This window comes from Stegodyphus dumicola, chromosome X1 (genome assembly GCF_044657685.1).
Source record: "Stegodyphus dumicola isolate Sdum_Otavi_A_Nest chromosome X1, ASM4465768v1".
NCBI classification, from domain to species: domain Eukaryota; kingdom Metazoa; phylum Arthropoda; class Arachnida; order Araneae; family Eresidae; genus Stegodyphus; species Stegodyphus dumicola.
Genome location: NC_140780.1, coordinates 72696506 through 72719424, shown reverse-complemented (window position 1 = coordinate 72719424; position 22919 = coordinate 72696506). Strand labels below are relative to the sequence as shown.

General features: G+C 30.1%; 1 protein-coding gene across 1 annotated transcript in view; it reads left to right on the top strand.

Moving 5' to 3' along the window:
- The window catches only part of LOC118196553 (uncharacterized), a 34620-nt gene extending 12102 nt beyond the window's left edge, over positions 1-22518 (top strand). Inside the window, exon 2 of the mRNA XM_035368049.2 lies at positions 19845-22518. Coding sequence (XP_035223940.1) covers positions 19845-20320 — 476 coding nt within the window. The 3' untranslated portion in view covers positions 20321-22518. The remainder of the gene's footprint in view (positions 1-19844) is intronic.
- Positions 22519-22919: the final 401 nt, after the last annotated feature.

Genomic DNA, 22919 nt, shown 5'->3' with positions numbered 1-22919 from the left:
TAGGCCTAATAACCTAATTGGCTTAATAACAGAAAAATAAATCAGTCTCTACTTACCCAAATCTAGCGTATTTTCCAATGATAGGATAAAGACAATAAATGATTTTAAGAGCCCTGTCTTGCACGTTATTAACATGGTGAGTCCACGTGAGGCAATCATTAAACAATACTCCGAGATATTTTGCTTGAGAGACGACTTATCATCAAGGGGGTATGAAAATAATAATTTATTAAGACATCTATTATAACAACATTGGTGGGAATTAAGAAACGCTTAACAAACTGTATTTTTGCGTTTAATAAATTGAATTTTTAGATTTAATAAACTGAATTTTTAAAATTAAATGAGAAGTATTATATAAAATCGTAAATCTGAAATAAGTGGAAACATTTATACTAACTTCAAAGTTTTTCAAATATTAATCTTACAAAGAAATGCAATGTAAATTAAGTTACAAATTAAATTCAGTATCTCCTGGCAAATCCAACAACTGACAGATTAATTTTATGCATAAATGTATAAAACTAAACGATCTATTTGAATGTATGAACTGTACTATACATATGTATATATATTTAGTATAAACACATCGGAAGCTAAAAACTACGAATTGAAAGTTCTTGTGCGAAGGTTTTGAATCTGGAAATCATTAAATGCTTTGAATTACTATAAGCATTATAAAAGTGTAATTTAAAAGTTAGTGCTAGTTAATTTTTACTTTAGAGCATACTAAGTTTTTATTTAGTAAATATTATTTAATAATTATTTAATAATTTTTTTTTTCAAAATTTTCACAATGTTTAAGAGTCGAAAAGAGGAATCTGTAGTCTTGTTCGATTTATGAGGATAAAAGATTTTTTTGTGACAACCATATTCATGTTGGTAACTCAAGCTCTTAGAAAGAAAGGGAAAGCAAAGTAGTGTATTTAGTAGCTTTTAAGCATTTTACTTCAGTGTGATCCTTGTTCGCATGTTAAGAATGGTGCAAAAGCTGAATACTTATCCTTAGTTTCGTGCAGTCGGTGCACTGATAAAGACCTCTTAATAAAAGGTCGTGCATTTAGTGGATACCCGTCCCATCTTTTCAACGATGGTTCTCCTATTTTTAAATATTTAAAGCATGGAAGCTATTTAAAACGCAAGCAATCTACCTTAGTTTCGTTTTTCTTCTCTGGCGATTAGCTACCTATAGTTAACTGCAATATTCCATTCATTTAGATGCACGGAATATGCTTCTTAGATACCTCTTCTTCATTTTTGCGTCTAAAGAAGAAAGACTTGCGGCTAATCAGACTGGAAATTGAGAGTTTTATTCAAAATCTATGCAAGTGTAATTTAAATGTTAATGTCCAATTTCTATTTGTTATCTCAGGTCCAATTTTTGTCTAATTTTAAATTATATACTAGCGTGTATATATCTAGTTACATTTCTTGCTGATTTGTCAAAATTGTTACTGTAATATTTATACTGTATTTACTCTAAAGTTTTATAAGATTGTATATTAAAAAATGACAGTCTAGTATAATGTTAACTAATTAACATGCTAAAATCATTTCCTACGGAAATATTAATAATTGTAGAATTATACATGAGGCAATAATTTTATCAATTGGTTCAATTTTTCATTAGCTGATGAACACGAAAAATCGTCATGAAGTTTTTATATATTACTGATAACAGTAAAAACCTAATAGTTTCTTACTGTGTGTAATGACATTTTACAGCATAATTACTTGTATCTGATCAGTAATTATTAAGGCCAATATAAAAATGATAACGAATTTTTCTTTTAAATCCAATGGCGGTCACTTGCCTATTCAACATTAGCCAGTCCTAGGCCAGAAGTGGTGTCCATTTTATTGTGGAGACACCTAATAGGCGACCACTGTTGCCTCCTATAAAAGGACGGGCAGTTACAACCATGCCTTCACAAGGATTCGAACCCGCAGCCTTCGGTACCGCAGTAGGCTCTCCTAACCACTGTAGAGTCTAGATCGCAATTACAAAAATAAAAAGAAGGAAGCCTACGGGGAAGTGAAGGGAAGCGAAGAGAGATGGTGAGAGGAAAGACCGCTAATGAATGGAGGCAATCATCCATCCTGGAAAATTTTAATAAAATATTGTTTACGCTAGATGAAGATGTATTCTTTTGTGTGTTTTCTCTTTGTGTTTCAGTTTCCAGAGCTGTCTCTTCACCATGTAAGCTTCTCTGCTTTTACATGTTCCTCATAGTGGAATTCCTCTCCTTGCCTTGGCATATAATTCTCCTATACCATTCTTCTCGGTCTAGCTCGAGACCGCTCTTGCGCCTCTAAATGGCAGTAAATTGCATCATTCCGCTCTTGGTGTATTGCCATTTTTTCCTTGATATACATTTTTACCGGTGGGAAATTTTCTCCGAACATTGCTCCGTTTATGAGCATTACTCCGAATGTAACATAGTAGCTTAAATCTCGTTACTGAAATACAAAAGTAACCTGAAACTAATATAAATCACTTCAGTAGATCTAAACACCAGAAAAGCAGTTTAAAACAATATCATCCTGCTATCACATAGATTTCACTTATTGCAGTCAGACGATAAATTGCTGTGAAAAATAATCGCATTATGCAAATAATTCTCGTATTACAAACAGTCTCATCCAATCCAAAAATAAATTGGACTACTATTGTAATGAAAGAAATAAAGGGGCATTTTTGAAAGAAAACATAATATAATAAATTTGTAATATTTATGTGTTATCACAGTTTTCATTCACTACATTTTCCGGATGAAGTAACATTCTTCATTCCCATTAGTTAGAGTAAAAGCATAATGTTTCATATCTTTAAACTCCTGTATTTAAGACACAGTTTTTCTTAGAAAAGACAGATATGCATGTATAATTCTTTTACTTACTCTAAAATCACCAGTGTATTCTATCCCTTACTATCATTACTTCCAAACAAAAATTTTCTCGAAAAACCGATAAAATGAAGACAAGAAAATTTTCTTTCTTTTTATTTTAATTTCAGATACTTTAAGATATTCTTTACCCAAAAAACCTAAAAATTTGTATGATTTCTACGAAACTAACTTTTAATTTTCACTGAAACTCTAGGCTAATAATTAAACACAAATCTCTGATATTCTTTAGTATCAGGAATTGAAAGATTAGAATCCAAATCCTGATATACACTAGTTAATTGCGCTCTGGTTAATCACTTGCAGACGCTGGGACGACTGCAAAATTCGTTGGAAAATCCGATTGAAACAAATCGTGTCATTTTAGTGCTAGCGTCAATCAACACTGTGACCTACAATCTGTAGCCCAAAGTCACAGCATATTTTTGATTTACACATTTTTTTGAATCTCTAGAGGAATGCTTGACAAATTGCTCTGTAATTTGCGGCTATGTAAGTAACACGTTTGAACTCATACTTTTTAGTGAAAATTCAGTAATGAGTGCATTTAGAGAACCAAAAACAAAATAATTAAAACAAAAATACTTTTTATAACCCTCTATTATAAAAACCAGGAAATGATCTGCAGCTTTAATAAAATATCTTACTTACTGTTTGCAGTATTTATTATGAATTTTGGTAACAATTTTGGGCGTATTGACAAAGATAGAGTTTTCTTGTAAAGTTCTATTTTTTCGGATGGGTTTTGCTTATAACTTTGACAGCGTCCTACAACTAAATTTAACGGAACTTGTATAAATTGTGACTATGCTTAAGAGCAATATCGAACTGAAATTTGAATTGAAAATAGTAAATATTCAATGAGATATGAGCAATTAAAGAAAATAATTTTTAGCTGCACATGCACAGAATCTATCAAATTTTTTTCTTGCATAATTTGACAGCCAAGTGTATGGGACAACTTATTAAAACTTACATATAAATATGTTGAAAATTCAGAACGATATCGATGATACTGGTTTTAATTCAAATAATTCTAGAATTGTATTGCAGTTACTTTCTGAAACTAACTAGATAGGGACTTTCTGCATATTGTCGTTTCCTTAATTTATTGACCGATCAGCGGTCGAACGATAAAGTCACTGAACACTGGTAGTTCGATTTCAGGTGAATGGGCTGGCTGCATTGGCGTTTTCGTAATTTACGTCGTGTTTAGTGTAGATACGAACCAGTTTCTCTTAAAAAGTCATCGAAGTAGATATCCCTTCCCTTAGGCAGATAGCCTCGTGTGCTTTGCTATAATGAAAATTTAAAAAAAAGATCCTTAATTTATCGGAGCCTCCTACGTTAAAAGTGAATTGTTCCACTATTATAGAAATAAGCCAAAAACTTATGTCTGATACGATGTTATACAAGCAATTTATAACTTGCTTGAACATAAAATATATATTTTATGTCAAAACGAACAGACGTTAAATTAGCAAATAATAAATAATTTTTTATTATGCTCTAGAAGATACTTGTTTCTTTTATTTGTTTACTAAGGCTTGACAATTTTAACTCTTTTCTAAGCCGAGGAAAATTGTTTTTGCTTAATTTATTTTCCTTTTGTTATCATTTTTCACTAGTATCTTAGAAATGAAAACCAAAAGCGAAACTTAGTAATTTAAGACTCTATAAAATATTGGCATATATTACACTAACGCAAAACATATGCCTTTTCGCAATTTTTCAGAAGCCTCTTCTATGTCGCACTTTATATTATTATTTTACATGAATAGTTTTTATGTTTCAATGCATTAAGTTTATTAGCACACAACTGTATTTTTTAACATCAAATGTAATCGCTTTCTCTAGAAGACAAGGCCGTAAATTAAAAGTTTCTTGTTGACAGATTAGAAGATAAACTTTATAAACATAATTTTACAGCGTACAATATGATTAAAATGTGCATTAAAAATTTAATTTTACATAAGGCTCGAAAGTATTAATAATTTTATATCTCTGTAGGATAAATATAATTGCAGTGAAATAATAATAATAATGTAATCTGAATAGTGCATGACCCGAATAATAAGCTCATAATCTGATTCAGATAAAAATTCTGATAACAGATACCTCATGTAGATAACTCAACTGCATATATTCTGATCATACAAACTTGAAGAAAATATGAATCTTCCATGAGTTCTGATTAACTTTAATAAAAAGCATATAAAGTGGACTAAGGGAAAATGATTTTGAATTATTTTAATGATTAAAGCAAATTTAATATGTATTTAATTCATATTTTATGTTTTACTATTTTTTACGTATCAGATGAAATTAAATATGCATGCCTTCTAGGCAATTTAAGGACATTTCAATAATCCAGGGAAGGGTCAGTACTAAGGTACTAGGGCCCGGCAAAGGCATTTAGATCTCAAACTGGCAGCAGTACTAGCAATAATTTTATGACTTTAATAACTTAATCTTCGACAAATTACGCACAGAATCGCATACATACCATGATTTGCACCTTTGTCGCTAAATGGAATAAATATCATTCAAAACGTATTAGTATGTATTAAATGTGGTACAGTTATGGTAATTCTGATATCACAAGATATTAACTTTCCATCATCTTCAGCTATTACACTGATTAAACGTTAAAATATACCTTTTACTGCTTTAATATTAACAAGACTGTAATAAATTGCTTTGTCATTATTATTATTGTATATGAAATTATGATAAATAAATCAGAATAATGTTTCTATGATTCTTATTGATAACTTTTTCAAAGAAGAAATAAATGTTATACTATTTTACTTTTTTAATAAATTAATTCAATTATACAGTAATTAAATATACATTTATATTAGTAATTTAATTATGAGTGTGCATATAACATACACAAATATAACATACACAGAAGAGACGAAGCATTATAGATGAATAGTTGATATAAAAAGCGCTCGCCAAAACTAATTGATAAATATTGTTTTAGACACCTATGTATGCATATAATATATTCATAACACATAAGAATACAAATATTGATTTTTTATAATTTTTATATATTTGGCACACTTTGCTCTGTAATTCATAAAACTGAACTAAATAACGAAGACTTCTTGCAATAATCAGTTTATTTTTCGTGAAAGGGAAATTACATTTTTTTCAGTGCCAAAAAACTGCATTATTTGAATACTTCAGTATTTCAGTATCTTTTACCAAACATTACTTTGTGATCCCGCATTATTTAAAGCACTTTAACTGCATTCAAAGTTTGCACCAACATTTGTCACAGTATTTGAAGGCTGTAATGAAAGCGGGTATACGCTCTATAATTTATATATATATATATGTATTTTTAATCTGAGTCTAGAACATAGTTATATTTTTAATTGCATCTGTTTTGTGTTATTGGTAAAATATTAAATTATGTTATTGATTATAAGAGTGTTATATGAAATAACATGACACGATTATGTTAACTTTATTTAAAATATTTTTTTTTTATTAAGCAATACTTACGATAGTAGAATATATTTATTGTAATTTGTTAAATGTTAATTATAGCTTTGCTTTGGAAGATGTTTAAAAAATAACAGTAATAATTTTAGCTGATCCTACACACACACAAAATAAATAAATAGCTAAATAAACAAATAAATAAAAACATTCAATTTTTTTGTTTAGGATAAATTCTAGGAAAAGACATTTTTTTTAAATGAAAAAAAGTGTTTAATAATTTTAAACATTTTAATTATCTACAACCGAAATTAAAGCGCAAAGAGTTACTTGTGAGAAACGGGATAAAATGTCCCCTCTCACAAAGATTTGCCTAATTAAGTCTTCCCTTTCTTCTTTCAATCTGCACCACATGTGCCTGCGTTTGACTTCGCGTAGCAATTCGGAAAGGACAGCAGAAGGATCGCTTTAAATGGGTTTGCCGATTCGATGATAGCCTGACAGTTGCTGAAAAACGATCTTTTACTAACTGGTACGGTAATTACGGTTCTGGTAATTACTTGTTTATGTTGCTAACACATGACAATAGGTGCCTTCTGTTCTAGAAGAAAAACTGAATGCATTTTGAGACATACATTTAGAAAAGACAAGGTATTAATGATTATAGAAAGTTTCAACTTTTTATCTGATTTAATTCATCACTGACAGAATGGTGATAATGATGTGGAGACGATAAATAATACGCATCATTGTTATTTTATGCAAGGCTAGCTGTAATAATACTGTGCTAACATTTGAAGGGCTAAAGCAAAAGCAAGGGACTGCTTTGAAATTCGCTCTGTTACTCTACTTGAATTCATCTGTGAGCATTCGAAAACTGTTTTGTCTCGTGCATTACTTCACGTATCAAGGCGTTAAGCTCATACTATTTGTTGACGGGAGAAACGGCTATAACAGAATCTTCACAAATGTAAGATATTAACAGTAAGCTATTAGGCATTTATCATCTTCGCCTCTTAGTACAAATGACTTAAAATCCTTAATTCATCTTTTACGCCGCCTGATAAATTGCAGTTCCCAGAATACTGCTATCTGAAATTCCATCTCTCATAAACTGATTTTTTTAATAAACTGAAAGTTTTAAAAGCAGTAAAAGTACTTAATAATTTATGAAGTTGACGATACTTGTGATGAACCCTCGCATCCTAAAGAACAAGAAGATTATAACGAATGATCGCTATAACGAAAGTGGATTTAATATCCTCTCGTCGCTTAGAACTTTTCACACCGATCGTTGTAATGGAACAGCTCATTATAATGAGAAGTTGTTATACGAGCGCTGACTACTACTTTAATAATATAGCTATTTGATATAATTTACATTACATTCAACAACTAATTTTATGAACCTTTACTGCTTTGTTGTAAGTAATAAAAGATGTTTCAGCGCCATATATTTCGTAGTTCTGAGTTGAATCTTTTTTTAAGTGTACCTTTGATAAATCTCCGCAAGATGGAATATTTTCTTAACTTGCTTATAGCTGCATGACTAGATTGCTTATAGCTGCATGACTAGTTTTCTTTTCATGATATTTAAGTAAATATAAAGGGGGGCAATGATGAGCACTTTCGAAATTAGTGCTTCGGAATCTTTCTCGCCTGTTAACGTGGATGTTAGCCGAAACTTGCAAATAAACACATTTATAAAACAATGTTATACTTCACTTATTTCGTTTTTAATGTATGGAAAAGAGGCAAAAGTGAAACAGTGATGAATTCCTGCAGTTAAAAATCTTTGATAATGCATTAAAATAATTAAAAATGAAGGGGGGTGGAGGAAGTAATGGAGATTTTTTTAAAAAAATGTATTAGAATACGTTGTGATAGTTGAAAGCAGACAAAGGCACCAATGCTTTATTGGCGGCGCCAACAGATGTTGCCCTAGGATTGAAATTTTCCTCGAGTATAGAGTTTTTTCAGGGTGCAATATTCCTACAGCATCAATGCATAAACGAATAAACTGTATATACGCAGTATTTGCACTTTTGACAATACAATGCTGGTGATAAGCTGCTCTGATGATTACTTGTCTGAAATATAAGCTATACGAATAATCTTTGATATTGAATCTAATAGCTCGATATATTTTATGTTTATAGAATACTGGAAAGAAGACAGAGGAGGGAATTTTAAATATAATGAAATTTATTATTGGATTAATATTGATGGAGCATTCTTCACTAGAAATTAATATAAGTCTGTGCCTATGTTTGCTCCCATATTCATTATTTTAACGAGGCTTCTTCAGTGTAGTTTCCTTTTCGTGAAGAAGGAGTTTAATTTTTATGCTTGATTTTGGAGTTATTTGCAATAGATCACGAGTTGTGGATCTTTTGTTACTGACTATTTGAACAGATAATGAGGATCATCTGATTCACTGCGGATGCAGGCAGGTATCTGCCGATGAAACGCCTTTGGATAAAAGTAGGCAGAAAATGGCCATGGTTTGAAAAAATAGTTTATTTTTTCCTGTATCTATTAATCTACTAGTATCACAGTTTGGTAATATATTAAAAGTTTGTCTGCCTTCTTTCATAACTTCCCACTTCTGCTGTCATACTGCTACTGCATTTTGTTGCAGATTTTTAATGAAATGACTTTTTAGACTCAGTATATACAGTTTATTACTTCCGAGTTTTGTGGGGCTTCTTTCCAAGAAGTAGTACGGTTTTTCTTCCTCTTTACTAAGTGCCTTTGTGATGCAATTGAAAAGCCCGTCCCGCTAGTGTTCGAAGATCCAGTGTTCGAGTACAGGATCCTACTAATTTTTCACATTTCCTGCCCCCCCCCCAGAAAAATTCCTAATTTTCTCTACAGTGGCGCTTGGCGCTTGAGCGATTGTAGACGATGACTGGTCGGTAGACGAAAACTTGTCACCGGCGACTTGGTTCTTTCATCTCCAGTAGTCCTTTAAGTGGGAGAGAATGTAAGGTATTTTCTCCCTCCTTACTGCGAGCCTTTGCGGTGTAACTGGAAAGTACGTCCGGCTAGCATTTGGAAGGTCGGGAGTTCCAGTCCCAAAGAGGGCATTGCGCATTTTCCACGTTTACTGCTTCGGGGACTGCTTTCATGTTTACTGCTGCTACATTTAATTAACATTAATATTAGTTTTTAAGGAATTTGAATAACTTATCTGCTATTTTTCGGCATTTAAATAACATTTATACCAATCGAGAGAGTAACTAAAAAAAATTTCCACCTGAAGTAAATATTTGAATAGTTTGCATTTCAGTATGTTGATGGCAGCTGTTTTGTACAGGTAGCTGTTACTTGATTTTGTGATTAATTTATTTCTTAATTTTTTAAAAATTTTATTTGGATGAAACTTTTCTCTCTTTCCTTAAATTTCAATTTATTATTAACTCTTTCTGATTCATATGTTTACATTATATTTACGAAGTTCTAATTCCACTTAGTATGTCTTTGGCTCAGTTCAAGAAATAGGTACTGTTTAGTTAGTCTAAATGCTATATAAAATGTTTCTAAAAGATTTTAATAGGACAAAAAGTATCAAATGAGTAGTAAGTAAGTTAATAGAAATAATATTAGTAGTAAGTAGCGATATAAAAATGAGCGAGGTCTACTGAAAGCAGTTGACAGAATCCAGTTTTTTCGTTTACCATATCTTTCAGCAAAGATTATACAGTTTAAAAATCATTCTTATTTCCGTAAAAATACTCGTATAATAAATAGTAAATAAAAAAGTACAAAACGCCCTGTTTTATGTAAAACTGGTCAATGAAATTTTATTTTATATAACTAAACGCACAGGCTAATTATATTTCAGTTAAAATAAATATGGAAATTAGAAACTTATGAATAAACTAACAACAAGCTTAATTTCTTAATTTTATTTGTCTCGAAAGAATAAGCATCAGGAAGCTGACTGGAGATTTAGATATCTGCAATAGACCTGCAGCTCTACTGTTATTTTATTCTACATATAATATAAAGAAACATACTTGTCAAACAAGAATATACTGATGTAATAGTTAACAGGAATTATTATAGTGTTCTAAAACCTGATTATTGGTAAAAAATGCATGCATAACTCGCACAGTTCGAGAAATTAAATTGTTATAGAAAGTAAAGTCTCTTTTGCTCTTCCAAACTTTATCATTAAATCATAATAAATGCCCTGAAATTCTAATTATTACTTTTATAATAATTATTAAGTTTTAATTTTATATATGTTATTATACAATTCTTCAGTTCTATTTTCAACACAATTAGAATGAGAATGATTTCCGATTACTTTCTTCATAAGAATTAAGCTTTTACCCTGTTTCATCTTAGCACCTACTTAATGGATGCTTTTCTTTTGCTTTTCCAGCTTTTTACTCTTTGTTACCCTTTCATTGTTATAAATGGCTTATTAATCTTAATATCCTAATATCACTTATATATTCAACGAAAGATAATCTATACCCTGCTTTGGTGTAAATCGTTTATTACCTAATAAAAAAGAAAGTCTCTGTTTTTCAAAAATTGATTTTTCTCAAGTTTATATCAACTGTCAGTCAAAGGTAAATCTGAGTTTCAAACCATGCAATGCATGAGTTCCAGAATCAAATGCTTGCAGTATAGAATGAAAATTCCTGAATTAGCACGTTAAGCAAATGAGGTGATAATTATTCATATTTTGACGATGCCGTTATAAAGTCTTTGGAAGAACTTGCAGACAGATTGTGAAAAGGTATCAATCATACAAACTGAGTTAATTTCCATGCTTATTATTTCATAATAAAAGGATACATAAAAATCTATGCGAAGGTAAGATCGCGAAATGAAGATTACCAATGAATAAAAAATTACGGTTTCTTAATGATAAATTTTTAAAAAATATGTATTGCTACATACAGTGAAGCTTTTATTAGATGTAATAAAATAATAATTATTTGTATATTAAGTATGTGCAGTAAAAGGAAAGCTCTTGATATTAGTCTAATTAGAGTTATTCTATGTGTTGTGAACGTCAGTCTATTCGCGAATGTTATGCCACGTGTTAAATAATGTATTAAAAAAAAAGAAGGTATAGTACTAATAGACACAAAACACAAAATTGTACTCAAGTATAGATTTACATGTTTGATAAATGCGTTAAATTTATCACTCTGCCAATGTGAAATATTATGGCTACATAATAAAAAAAGCATAAGGGAAGAAAAAAATGAAATAATTGTAATATAAATACGTATAAGTATACATTACTAATTACAGTATTCCTGAATCTTTTTATAAAAGTTATAGATCACACGAACTCATTGTATTATAAATTATATCAGTTAGAGATAACAACAACCATGTATTAATGACTCTCTGTCTTTGTAAATAATTTCACTGAAGTCTAGAAATGAATTGGAAAATTGACGTTTTTAAGCTACAAACAAAAAATTATTCTACACAAAGATACATATTACAAGACGATAGAAACATCATTTGTTAACTAGAGCTGTGATGCAAATGTTTGTGAAAGATTACATCATTAAAAAATAAATCGCACGAATATAACAATATGCGAATTCTAATGTATAGCAATATATGCAAATTATAAAACATAGGAAGTGAGTTTAAGAAGAAATAGATGAACAGAAAATTTAAAATGTGGAGTTAGAAATAATTTTATCACTTCTAAGAAATTCTTAAAATATTCATTAATATCCTGTGGATGCATTAATTAAATATATTTCAAGTTATATAAATTAGAGAAATAACTGAAAATTAATTAAATATGTAAATGTTTCAAATATCTAAATATGGAGTCTGCAAAAAAGCTTAAGTAAATTAAAAATAATCCTAAACATAAATCAAATGGAAAGGTAAATAACAGCTTAATAATAAAGCATCTCCTAACATAAAATCATATAAAAAATATGTTCGAAACATTAAGTAGGGGTGATGAATGTATTTTTATAATTTTTTCATTTTCTGTTGATTCTTATTTTAATTTTTACATTGCTGCTAGTATGGTTTAATTTTAACGATTACGTAACGGTTATAATAGCTCCAGCTTCCCTCACAAAAAACTTAACTTGCTATTTTTGACTACTTTAAAATTTTGCACCTTTAATCTTTACTCAACGCCTGTTTCCTCAGATAGGATAACCAAGATGTCTATTCCTATTAAACTCAACTTATATATATATATATATATATATATATATATATACCAAACTATACAGCCATAATGGTTTAGGTGTAGCCTATCATTAAAAACAGAAGTTTGGTGCTGAAAATAATTTTTAGATTGAAAGCCGTGATTTAGCTAGCTTTTTTATGATATTATATAGAAGTTTGTTACGTTTCTATATTTTAATTAATAAACTTATTAAAATATTTTTTATTCTTTTTGTTTAATGAATAATAGAGTTAGCAATAATTTTTCTGGAGATATTAGATTTCCAATTAATTAATTTAATTGTTTTGGAATTGAGAAATCTTCTTTTATCAAATAGAGTAATACTGTTAAGATTCAAAAACAAAGCCCTCAAACAAAGTGTTGGACTTTGTAATTGTTAATAAAGTTATATTCTTTAACGAAGAGAAACAGAATACAGAGGGTAACAGAATAGTTTATTCCCATATGATTTCCCCCAAACGTTTATTTTGGTTCCTAATAAAATTGTGAAAAGCTGTATAATTAATATAAAATTCCATTTATCAAAATTAATCAAGTTTTTAATGCTGAGAGATAGATAACAGAGCAGTTAAACTATTGTAGATTTCAATAAGTGGCAAGGGGATGTATAAGTTATCCAAAATCGTAGCAGTTAATATTGAAAATTTGTTTTAATGACTTTCCGATGATTTTTCATAATCCAGTTTTTACTTATTTCAATATTAATTTGCTTCTGCATCTGCCAATACCTACTTTTTTGATAATTTTTTGAAATTAATAGCTATACCTTTTGGTAATCAGCAATAAATCTGAATTTAATTGTTTTTTTTTATGATATTTTGGAAGCACAAACAAACTGGAGAATTTATTACAGTATAGTTTACTGGTAACTTTAAGTTTTTTGTGAAATGCTTTAGATCTATTAATAAGTGAGTTTTCTTGACTTTTAGAGATTTGGTAAGTAATCTTATTATTAAGTTCATTGCTGATAATATTTTGATTGGACTTTTTACAAATAACACAAAAATTGTAGTTAGCTTTGTCAATAGTGGTAATAATAAATTAAGCTTTGCTTAAGTTCTTTGTAGTTAAAATTGATACTATTTATATTATTGAATTGAAGTTTATTAATATTATTTTCAATGCCATTATAAACATAATGTTCCATTCTTCAAAGAAGTTGAGTGGATAACTTTTTTTGTAGTTAATAATAATTATAAACTGATCAATATTGTGTTTAATCTTTTTAAGGCAAACATTCTTACTAGGATTGTAGTTAATTCTGAATTGGTGCCTTATTTAATGAATTCCTTAAATTGTTGGTTTTTAATAAAATTAAGATACCCGTAACAGCGTTTTTGTGACGCTGGTCAACGTATTTCAACGTATTTCAAGTCTGATTTCATTCATTTTTGTTGTATTTGAAACAGATTTTGATGTTAAGGTTATTAAATGGGAAAAATTATTAATACTTTTCGAGTGATCCGTAAAATTTAATAAATTCAAAGTTAAAAATCGATTTTACAGTAATAAATATTATTTTATGTTTTTAAGGATTCTGTGTTTAGCCAAGTCAGGGCAAATGTTATAGTCAGAGGAGTTGCTAAATAACAAAAAACTGTCAAGCAGTTCTTCGTTTTTTAATGAGAAGTTAATTCTTTTAATTTCATTAACATGAACTAACTAAGTTATTGCGAATGAATTTATTAATAATTTTATTGAATAAGTAGAAGACGATGTAGAGGTTATGTATATATTAAATTTATATTAGGAGATAATATAATCAATATTTCTTTAGTAAATAAATTTCATATATACAGGGAACTAATTGAGGCTATAATTGATTCCAGGCATCATGTAATAACGAAAGAAGAGCTTAAAACTCTTGTCAGCTCAATGAAACGTCGATGTGAAGGTGTAATCAAAAATAAAGGATACCCTACTAAGTACTGATAATTCACTGCAATCATCTGATAACTCACTGCAATCTAATGTATATCAATAACTATTATCGTTTAACTTTTTTGTATTGCAAATAATTGAAATTTGTGTTTTGTATTGAATTCAGTAATGAATTCTCTTTAAAATGATGTATACAAGTTTGCATTTTGTGAAACGTAACGTTTTTTATAAGCATACAAAACATCAGCAGCTAAGAACTACTGCTTAAAGGGTTTTTTTTTTGGGGGGGAGATTTTGAATACCTGGATAACATTAACCGGTTTGGATTTATGAACACTGTAAAGTACAATATGAGCGATAAATCATTTTTATTTTATCTCCTATTAAGTTTTATTTAACATTTATTTTTGTATGTTCAATTTTCACAATACTTGGAAGACGAAAATAACTATTTGTAACCTGAACCAAATATCCCATTTATAAGGATAACTGACTTTTTGTAGCAATTATGTTCTCCGAAATGCAAGTTCTTAGATAAGAGGAGAAAGCAAAAGCAAAGTGGCGCAATTCTTAGATTTTTTTGGCACTTTCTTTGTTGAGTTTCCCTTTATTTAATGAGACAGGAGGGAGATGGAAATGTTAGCTACTGCTCCTTGTTTTCCTCATTCTGTTTTTACATTGATAAGACACCCCTTTAAAAAATTTCGTGCAGCTGGTAGTCAGTCCGAAAATGTTTAGTCATGCTTTTCTCGTGTATCTTATTTTTATCCACGTGAATTTATCCCGTCTTTAAGAGGTGTTTTAGATAAAATTCTTTATACACTAAATATTTAATTCCAAATTTTACTGAGGTCGCATTAAAAAATTTAATGACAACTGTGTTTTTTCTCAAATATTAAAGTTTTAAGTTTTTGCTCTGTTCATATTTTCGTGGCTGCTCTCACAGTAATTCATCTAGTCCAGAAGTGTACGCAAATCTTAATTACGCGGAAGTAATACTGTTGTTCTTTATTTGCAACTTACGCTGAATCATAGTAGATTGTTGACGACTGGCGAATTCGCTCTTCGCTGTTAGAAGGTTGCTTCCGTTTTGCTGTCGACCATAATACGGAGACCTATGCGAAGGTAAGTGATAGCTTACATTAATAGACAAGAACGTATTTTTTTGTTTCTTCAAGTTTAAGGACCCCTGCTGAAGCGAGAATTTAACTTAAGAGCTGCTATCTGAATTTAAAATGCAAATTATTTTAAAAGTGGGGAATCTGTTTTTCTAAATGGGGAGATGAACGCATTTTGCTTCAATTGTTAAATATTGGGATTATATGTTTTGTCTCTTTCTACAAAAGGTCTTTTCCGGGACTACACTAGAATAAGTTATCTTTCTGGTAGGAGAATATCTTAGGCAGCAGATTGTCAGTATATATCTTCTTATTTGTTTCCTTTTACTATGAGGATAAAGGCGACTAATCTTCACATCTAAAGGAAGTAACATAAATCAGGGATGACATGATTTTCATTATCATTTGTCACTTTGTATTGAAAACACCCCATTGCAGTACGATTTTCAGAACAGTATTAGAAATTATTACTAAATATTAAACTATTTTTGCTCTTTAGTGGATACATTGATAAGTCTGAAAACTGGTAACTTCCCAAATCATTCAACTTCTGGTTTTTTAAGATGGATGCAAAGAGCTGATCTAGCTGACTTCACTGGGGGTTTGATTTCATACTGAACTGTTGTTTTCATCGCTTGATTTAAATTCAAAGCAATTTTTATCAGTAAGTTTGCTTTAGAAAATCCTTCAACAAAGGTAACCATGACTCAACAAAGTATAACCATGACTTACTTTGGTAAACTAATTTTATATCACGTTGCTTATTGTGTGATCATGTAACTGATTATCGAATTTATAAGATATTCCTCCCGCCTTCTTAGCGTGCCTTCGTGGTGTAGTGGTCTGCATGCTAGATTCCAAAGGTCCGTGGTTCGATTCCCGGAGAAAGTGTTGCTCATTTTTCGACTCCTGCTTCCAAAAAATCCTAATGTCTCATCAGTGGCGCCCGAAGAGTGGTGGATGATGATTCTCCACACCCAGGATTTGGCGAGTGGGTCCCCTAAAAACCGCAGTCGTCCTTTAAAAAGGGGGAGTATATAAGTTATTTCTCCCGCCTTCTTTGCGTGCCTTCGTGGTGTAGTGGTCTGCATGCTTGGCGCGTATTCCAGAGATCCGTGGTTCGATTACCGGCGAAGGCTTTCCTCATTTTTCATGACTCCTGCTTCCAAAAATTCCTAATGTCTCTACAAATTTTACATCGTTTTTAACGAGTGACTTTTCAAATATAAAATTACACTGAGAATAGTTTAGCCTTCTCTTTTTTTCAAACTGTAAGAAACCTTAAAAATAAAAGTTACAAAGATACTGTTTAGAACAAAGGTGCCCAAGCTGGAGCCATATGCGGCCGAAAGCAAATATCAGTGAGCATGAAGCCGAAAAAAATAACAATACCCCAAACCCCGGTCATGCATTTTATTGCTGTGATCGGGGTACGAGGCTGGCTTTCAACGTGAACGGACGGGTTATTTGACGCTCGAAGCTGGAGAGAAATAAAATGCATTTTGAGGGGAGTGGCGGTTACAAATCTTCTCTTGACTTAATGCGCAAAGTAATTATCATCATTATGATATATTGATTATGTTTGTCCATCTCTATATTGCAATCATTATATTAAGAAAACATAGATTAATAACGTTTAAATTACTTAAATATAATATTATTTTTATGCTTTTTTTGCTCATCTGCCAACGCTAGTCTTAGGCAGTGGCGGCTCTCCATGTGAGGCAAGTGAATCACTGATTCACTTAAATTTGTCCTATATACGTGCTTTCTTATGTATAGAACACCCTAAGCAAATTTGAACTAACGAGGTCTAATCCACGCATTTCTATCGTAGAGGTGAAATTCAAAAATATCTTTCAGCGGTTAAACCTGAGCAAAACCGAAAATTTTCAATGAAATGCACGCAAATGTGTGATTTACGTATTTTGGAGGTCACGAGCTGCTACTGGTGTTAGAAATAATTTCGAAGGCACAAAATAGCTCTTCTTCTTCCATTGTGGCCCTGGGAAGCTAAAATACTGGACACTTGTACATTAGAAGGTTCATTTATTATATCAGGTGATAATTTATTATTACACTAGAGCCATTATATCTTTAAATCAGCCTTAGAGTTCGATATAAAAATATTAGGTTTTTAATGGTTCAGAATTTATTGTATGCAGATTCGTCTAAAGTACTAACAGAAATAAGGACATCTGGTGATATTTTAGACTCTCTGTTAAACTGATAGAAAAGCAAAGAAAATACTTAATAACTTGGTCAATTTTTTCTATTGTTTATCTCAGATATTGATGTCAGAAAGTGAATGCAGAAACGAATCAGTTATTAGCTGATTCATTCTAATAATTCATTAATATTGGGCAAGCCTATCCTTACCTTCTTATAAATATACAATGGAATCTCGTATGAGCTCGTATGGACGGTCAAAAACGTTTTCATAAATGATAATGCCATTATAAAACCATAAACTTTTCATGGCCAATGTAATAGCTCGGAAAATCTTGCCGGATGTAATTTATAAAATATAATTTCATCAACTCGCGGAACTGCTGTAGTTAGAATTTTTGCGTTAACTTATTGTATGAGTTTCTATTCCCATATAAGCTTATTAGTTTAATTTTTTAAATTTCAAGTTTAACATTTTTATTTTATATTTATACGAACAAACAATAATTTGTATTTTTTTTGTGTGAGTAGCAGATCATTGTGAACTTGATAAGATCCATACTCGTTCCATTTGCTGCTGGTTGCCACAATACTTAACTTGATATCAATAGGATGAATTAAGAAACGTTTATAGAGACATTCATTTTAAGGATTAAGTTTACTCATTAATATAATCAGTTCTAAATCCATTTGTAAAGATTTGATTGATATGATCCTTCCCATTCTTTATGCTATAGAAATTTTAGATTTAATCTAATTAATTTAATATATTCCTTTCAGAGATCAAGAATACGTTCATATTTCAAAATTGTATAAAGCAAACTAGTTACGAAATTCTGGATTGAAGACCTTTGACAACACTGATAGGCGACTTAGTCGATGAGCGGAAAAAAGTTTGTTGAAAGGAAATAAAAATTAATTTGTCTGAGATTTTACAACTTAAAAGATTATTTATTATAGAACTAGGATGCATCATAAAAATATTATGATTAAGAGATTATTAAATTTTATTCATTAAAAATATTGTGATTAAGAGATTATTAAATTTTATTCATTAAAATATTGTGATTAAGAGATTATTAAATTTTATTCATTAAAAATATTGTGATTAGTAGACTTCAGCTGCAGTAGAAATGAACAGATAATGCGCTTCTTCATCATTGTTATCATAAAACTTTGAAATCAAAAATTTTAGCAGATATATAGATGTTCTGTGATTTCTTATTTAATTTATCATTTATAACTTCCATAGCAAATTCAATTCAAAAGCATTCAGTTTAAAATGAAGAGCAAATTCTTAAGCACGAAAACAAGATAAATATTTCAAAGTAAATATATAGCTAGATATTTCAAAGTTTAATACTTTTTCCTGAAACCCTTTTCCTGAAAAAAAATCAAAAAATCTTATTAATAAATTAAAGTATTTTTATTAAACTTCATGTTTAAACTTGGAAGACAGCGTGAATATATTTTTATTAAATACATGTTTAAAGCTGAAAGAAACTGTCTGTTTGATGCGAAAGAAACTCATTTAATATATAATAAAATAGGAGAAGTGATATTCAGCTGAGTTGATTAAGTTGTTTTGGATAACAAGAAACTTACTAAGTTACGCACCTAATTTTTTTAAAAAAGTAGAGATATTAAAATATATGTATATATATTTGACAGTCATGCGCGACGGCAGTAAATTCTTTTTATATAAGAACTTCTCAATCACGATCAGTTTGTAACCATCAATGACGTAGAAAGGAAACAGTAGTTTAAAAGTTCTTTTTACTCATTTCTTCCGCCAGCTCAGCTCTTATTCTCAAGTATCAAATTTAAAGGAGATGCACCAGGGCAGTTAAATCCATAAAACGTTCGCGTTAAGAAATGTTTTGTACCTGGTTTCTATTCCCTAAAAAAAGGTAAAAAGTGTTAATTCAATGAACACTTTATTAGTGACCCTTTATTTGAGAGTTAGATTCATCAGATAACATTACTTCTGACGTAATCTTACATTATCTCTGAAATTTTAATTCTTGTCACTGATTATTCAAATGAATATCAACGTCGTCCAATTATTCCTTTGTTAGTATTTAATAAATAAAATATTGTATCTCGCCCACACAGGTCAACTCTCTCCAGTCAGAACAGATTCCTCCCGAACCAGCGAGTCGTCTGATGCGGAAGAACTGCCAACGCGTCCGGCAAAATCTTTGGATGATTCTGCTCGACCTTGCGATTCGTCCTCCGCTTTCGGAGACGGGAGCGGATCGGCGGCTGGAAGCGGGAAAACTCGTCGGAAGCGCACAGCTTTCACAAGCGAACAGTTACTGGAATTGGAAAAGGAATTCCACTCCAAAAAATACTTATCCCTCACCGAACGCTCACAGATCGCCCATTCTCTCAAATTGAGTGAGGTTCAAGTGAAAATTTGGTTTCAGAACCGAAGAGCCAAGTGGAAACGCGTTAAAGCTGGCATTACTGCTGGTAGAACTACCACCAATCCTAACGCTCCAAAGATAGTGGTCCCGATTCCGGTGCATGTAAACCGGATAGCAATCCGAAGTCAGCATCAGCAACTGGAAAAGTCAGCAACAAGGTAGATAACAGGATATTTAGAGCTTCTAGAACGAAATTTAATTCACTGAGCTTCTAGACGTTAACCAGAACTCATATGGATGTGTTAAAGCTGTATTTATTAAAAAACTATTATGTTCCAAGGAATAACAATTTCATTAACATTTAATATACTCAATTAAATTACCGATTGAGATGGATAAGTTACTAAAAATGACAAATTTCACAGTTTGATTAAATATTCTTTTGCTTCGAGTAAAATGCTACTTTAAACAATTATTTAGTATCCTTTCCAATACTATAAACCATCACATCAAGGTTGTCAAAGAATGTTACCTTAAATTAGCACTGTAATTATAGTGAAGCAAGGAGATAAGCTGTAAATTAAGGCAAATGTGGTTGTAAAATATATTTATATTGCAACAATGTCCCAGTGCATTTTAAATAATCTGATTTTGCTTTAAAAAATAAAGGACTACTTTTTTTTTGTATCATATAGAAACCAGAAGTATATTAAAAACTGCATCTACCTTCTTGGAACGTCTGTTCAAACTTTGCTTCATTATGTATGTGAGTTTCTGAATAGAAATATGAAAAATGTATGATTTACTTGATGTAACTGAATGAGAAAAGTAATTTAATGTTTCAATTTAGTTTAAATTTACAAAATAATATAAGGAATAGTTAAACAAATTTAAAAAGCAATAATAAATTCTGTTTGAAAAATTTATACTTTTTTTCATATTTACACGTTTAGTCACATACTTTAATATTATTAAAAATTCTCTATTTTAACATAGCAATCATTTATTAACTTAGCATAAGTATTGCCCCATCTAGGAATTTATTGTATCAAGCCTGCGAAATTTACCAATATTGTACTGAATTAATTTTCCATTAATAGTCAAATTCCACTTACATTTACATGAAATTTATTTACGCTTTTGGAGGTTCGAATTGAAGCTTGAAGAGTAATAGTACAATGTTTATTGATTTCAGTAAAATTATTTAAATCATTCCATTGTTTACTCCCAGAGCTAAGATATCATCCAAAATATTTTAAGTATTTAGGAAATAAAGCAGGTTTTTAAAAATTTAATCGCTACTTTAATTTTATATTAGTTTCTCAACGTTGTCTTTATAAATTAAGTCACTTAAAATAAGACTTTTAAAGATAACTATGGAACCAAATATGTGCATATCCACGTAAAACTAACAAAAGCTGTAAGAATGACCAACGGGGCTTAAGTGATAATCAAAAAGTGTATTAAAAAAAAACTGAGTCTTTATGCATATTCCATTTACTAGTCAAGTTTAAATTCATGCTTTTTCACTTCACATGCATGCAAGCTGACATCTCTATGGGTTCTTTCTAATTTTGCATAAGGCCATTAGAAATGAATCTGATACCTGTCCCTCCCCCAGAAGCGAATTTAACAAAGGAAAATTACACGAGTCGAAATTACACGAAAATTACACGAGGCATTAATAAACAGCTGAGGAAACAAAATATTGTGACTTAATCGTTTGATTATCTTAAATGTTAATGCTCTGAAGATGTATGTAAATATTTAAATGTAAAATTTTGTGGGGAAAAAGATACTCTTGATTAATTTCTATATTATTCATCATAAAATCAAATAAACAGTTACTATCTGAAATTATATTAATGGTATGGTTTCCTACATGGTGGAACAGAAACAAAATGAAGCAACGAATGGAAAGTGGAAATCAAAACAAATATGCAACGAATTTTGTTTGCTACTGTTTAAGACAGTAAGGCATTTTTTTACATGTAGGAAAAAGTAATTATCTTATTAAGTTAGCAATATGCTGCTGTTATTTATTTATTTATTTATTCATTTATTCAGTTAATGAATTTGAAATCCAGGATGCTTCTTGAATTTGTACTTTTATGTTGATTCTTTGCATATTTCGATGATATTACGTAAGGATTATAAAATAAAAGTTCATGTTAAATTATAGAACATTTGTATTTCATTGAAATATAAACGTCATCAGTATTTTCTGTTTATAAGTTAAATTATTTTTTATCAGTTTTGATTAAAATTATGCTGTCTTATATTATTTACACTTAATACTGTTTGAAAATTTAACAAATGAGGATGCTTCTTTCAGGAATTTTCAGTGTTGTGTTCAAAAAGGACTTCGGAAGCAAAATCTGTGTATTTAATATAGGACAAAAATAATAAAGTCATGTTCCAAAGAATTCTCGGCCTCTTTCTGCTTCTTTTGCTTTCTTTCTATCCATGGTATATAAATGAAGAAGGAATATTAGAGTATGATTGTTTGAAATATGCCTATTGAAGAAATAGGTATCTATTTTCAATCATTTACAAAATCTAAATTTATTTATTTATTTTTATCTTCCTTAAATATGCATGTTTTCACGCATGCACACATACAAACGCATATAAATAGTACATTCAATATTAAAACTAAGTGTTATTTTGTATACACTTGTACAAATAAGACATTAAATAATGAATGCTATTATGAAAAATAACCAAATTTTTACTGAAGCTTACTGAAACTGCTACGTTTAAATAAATTTTCCATTTTGTTTTCCATTTAAAGTGTAACATTAAAAATAGCTTTCACTAG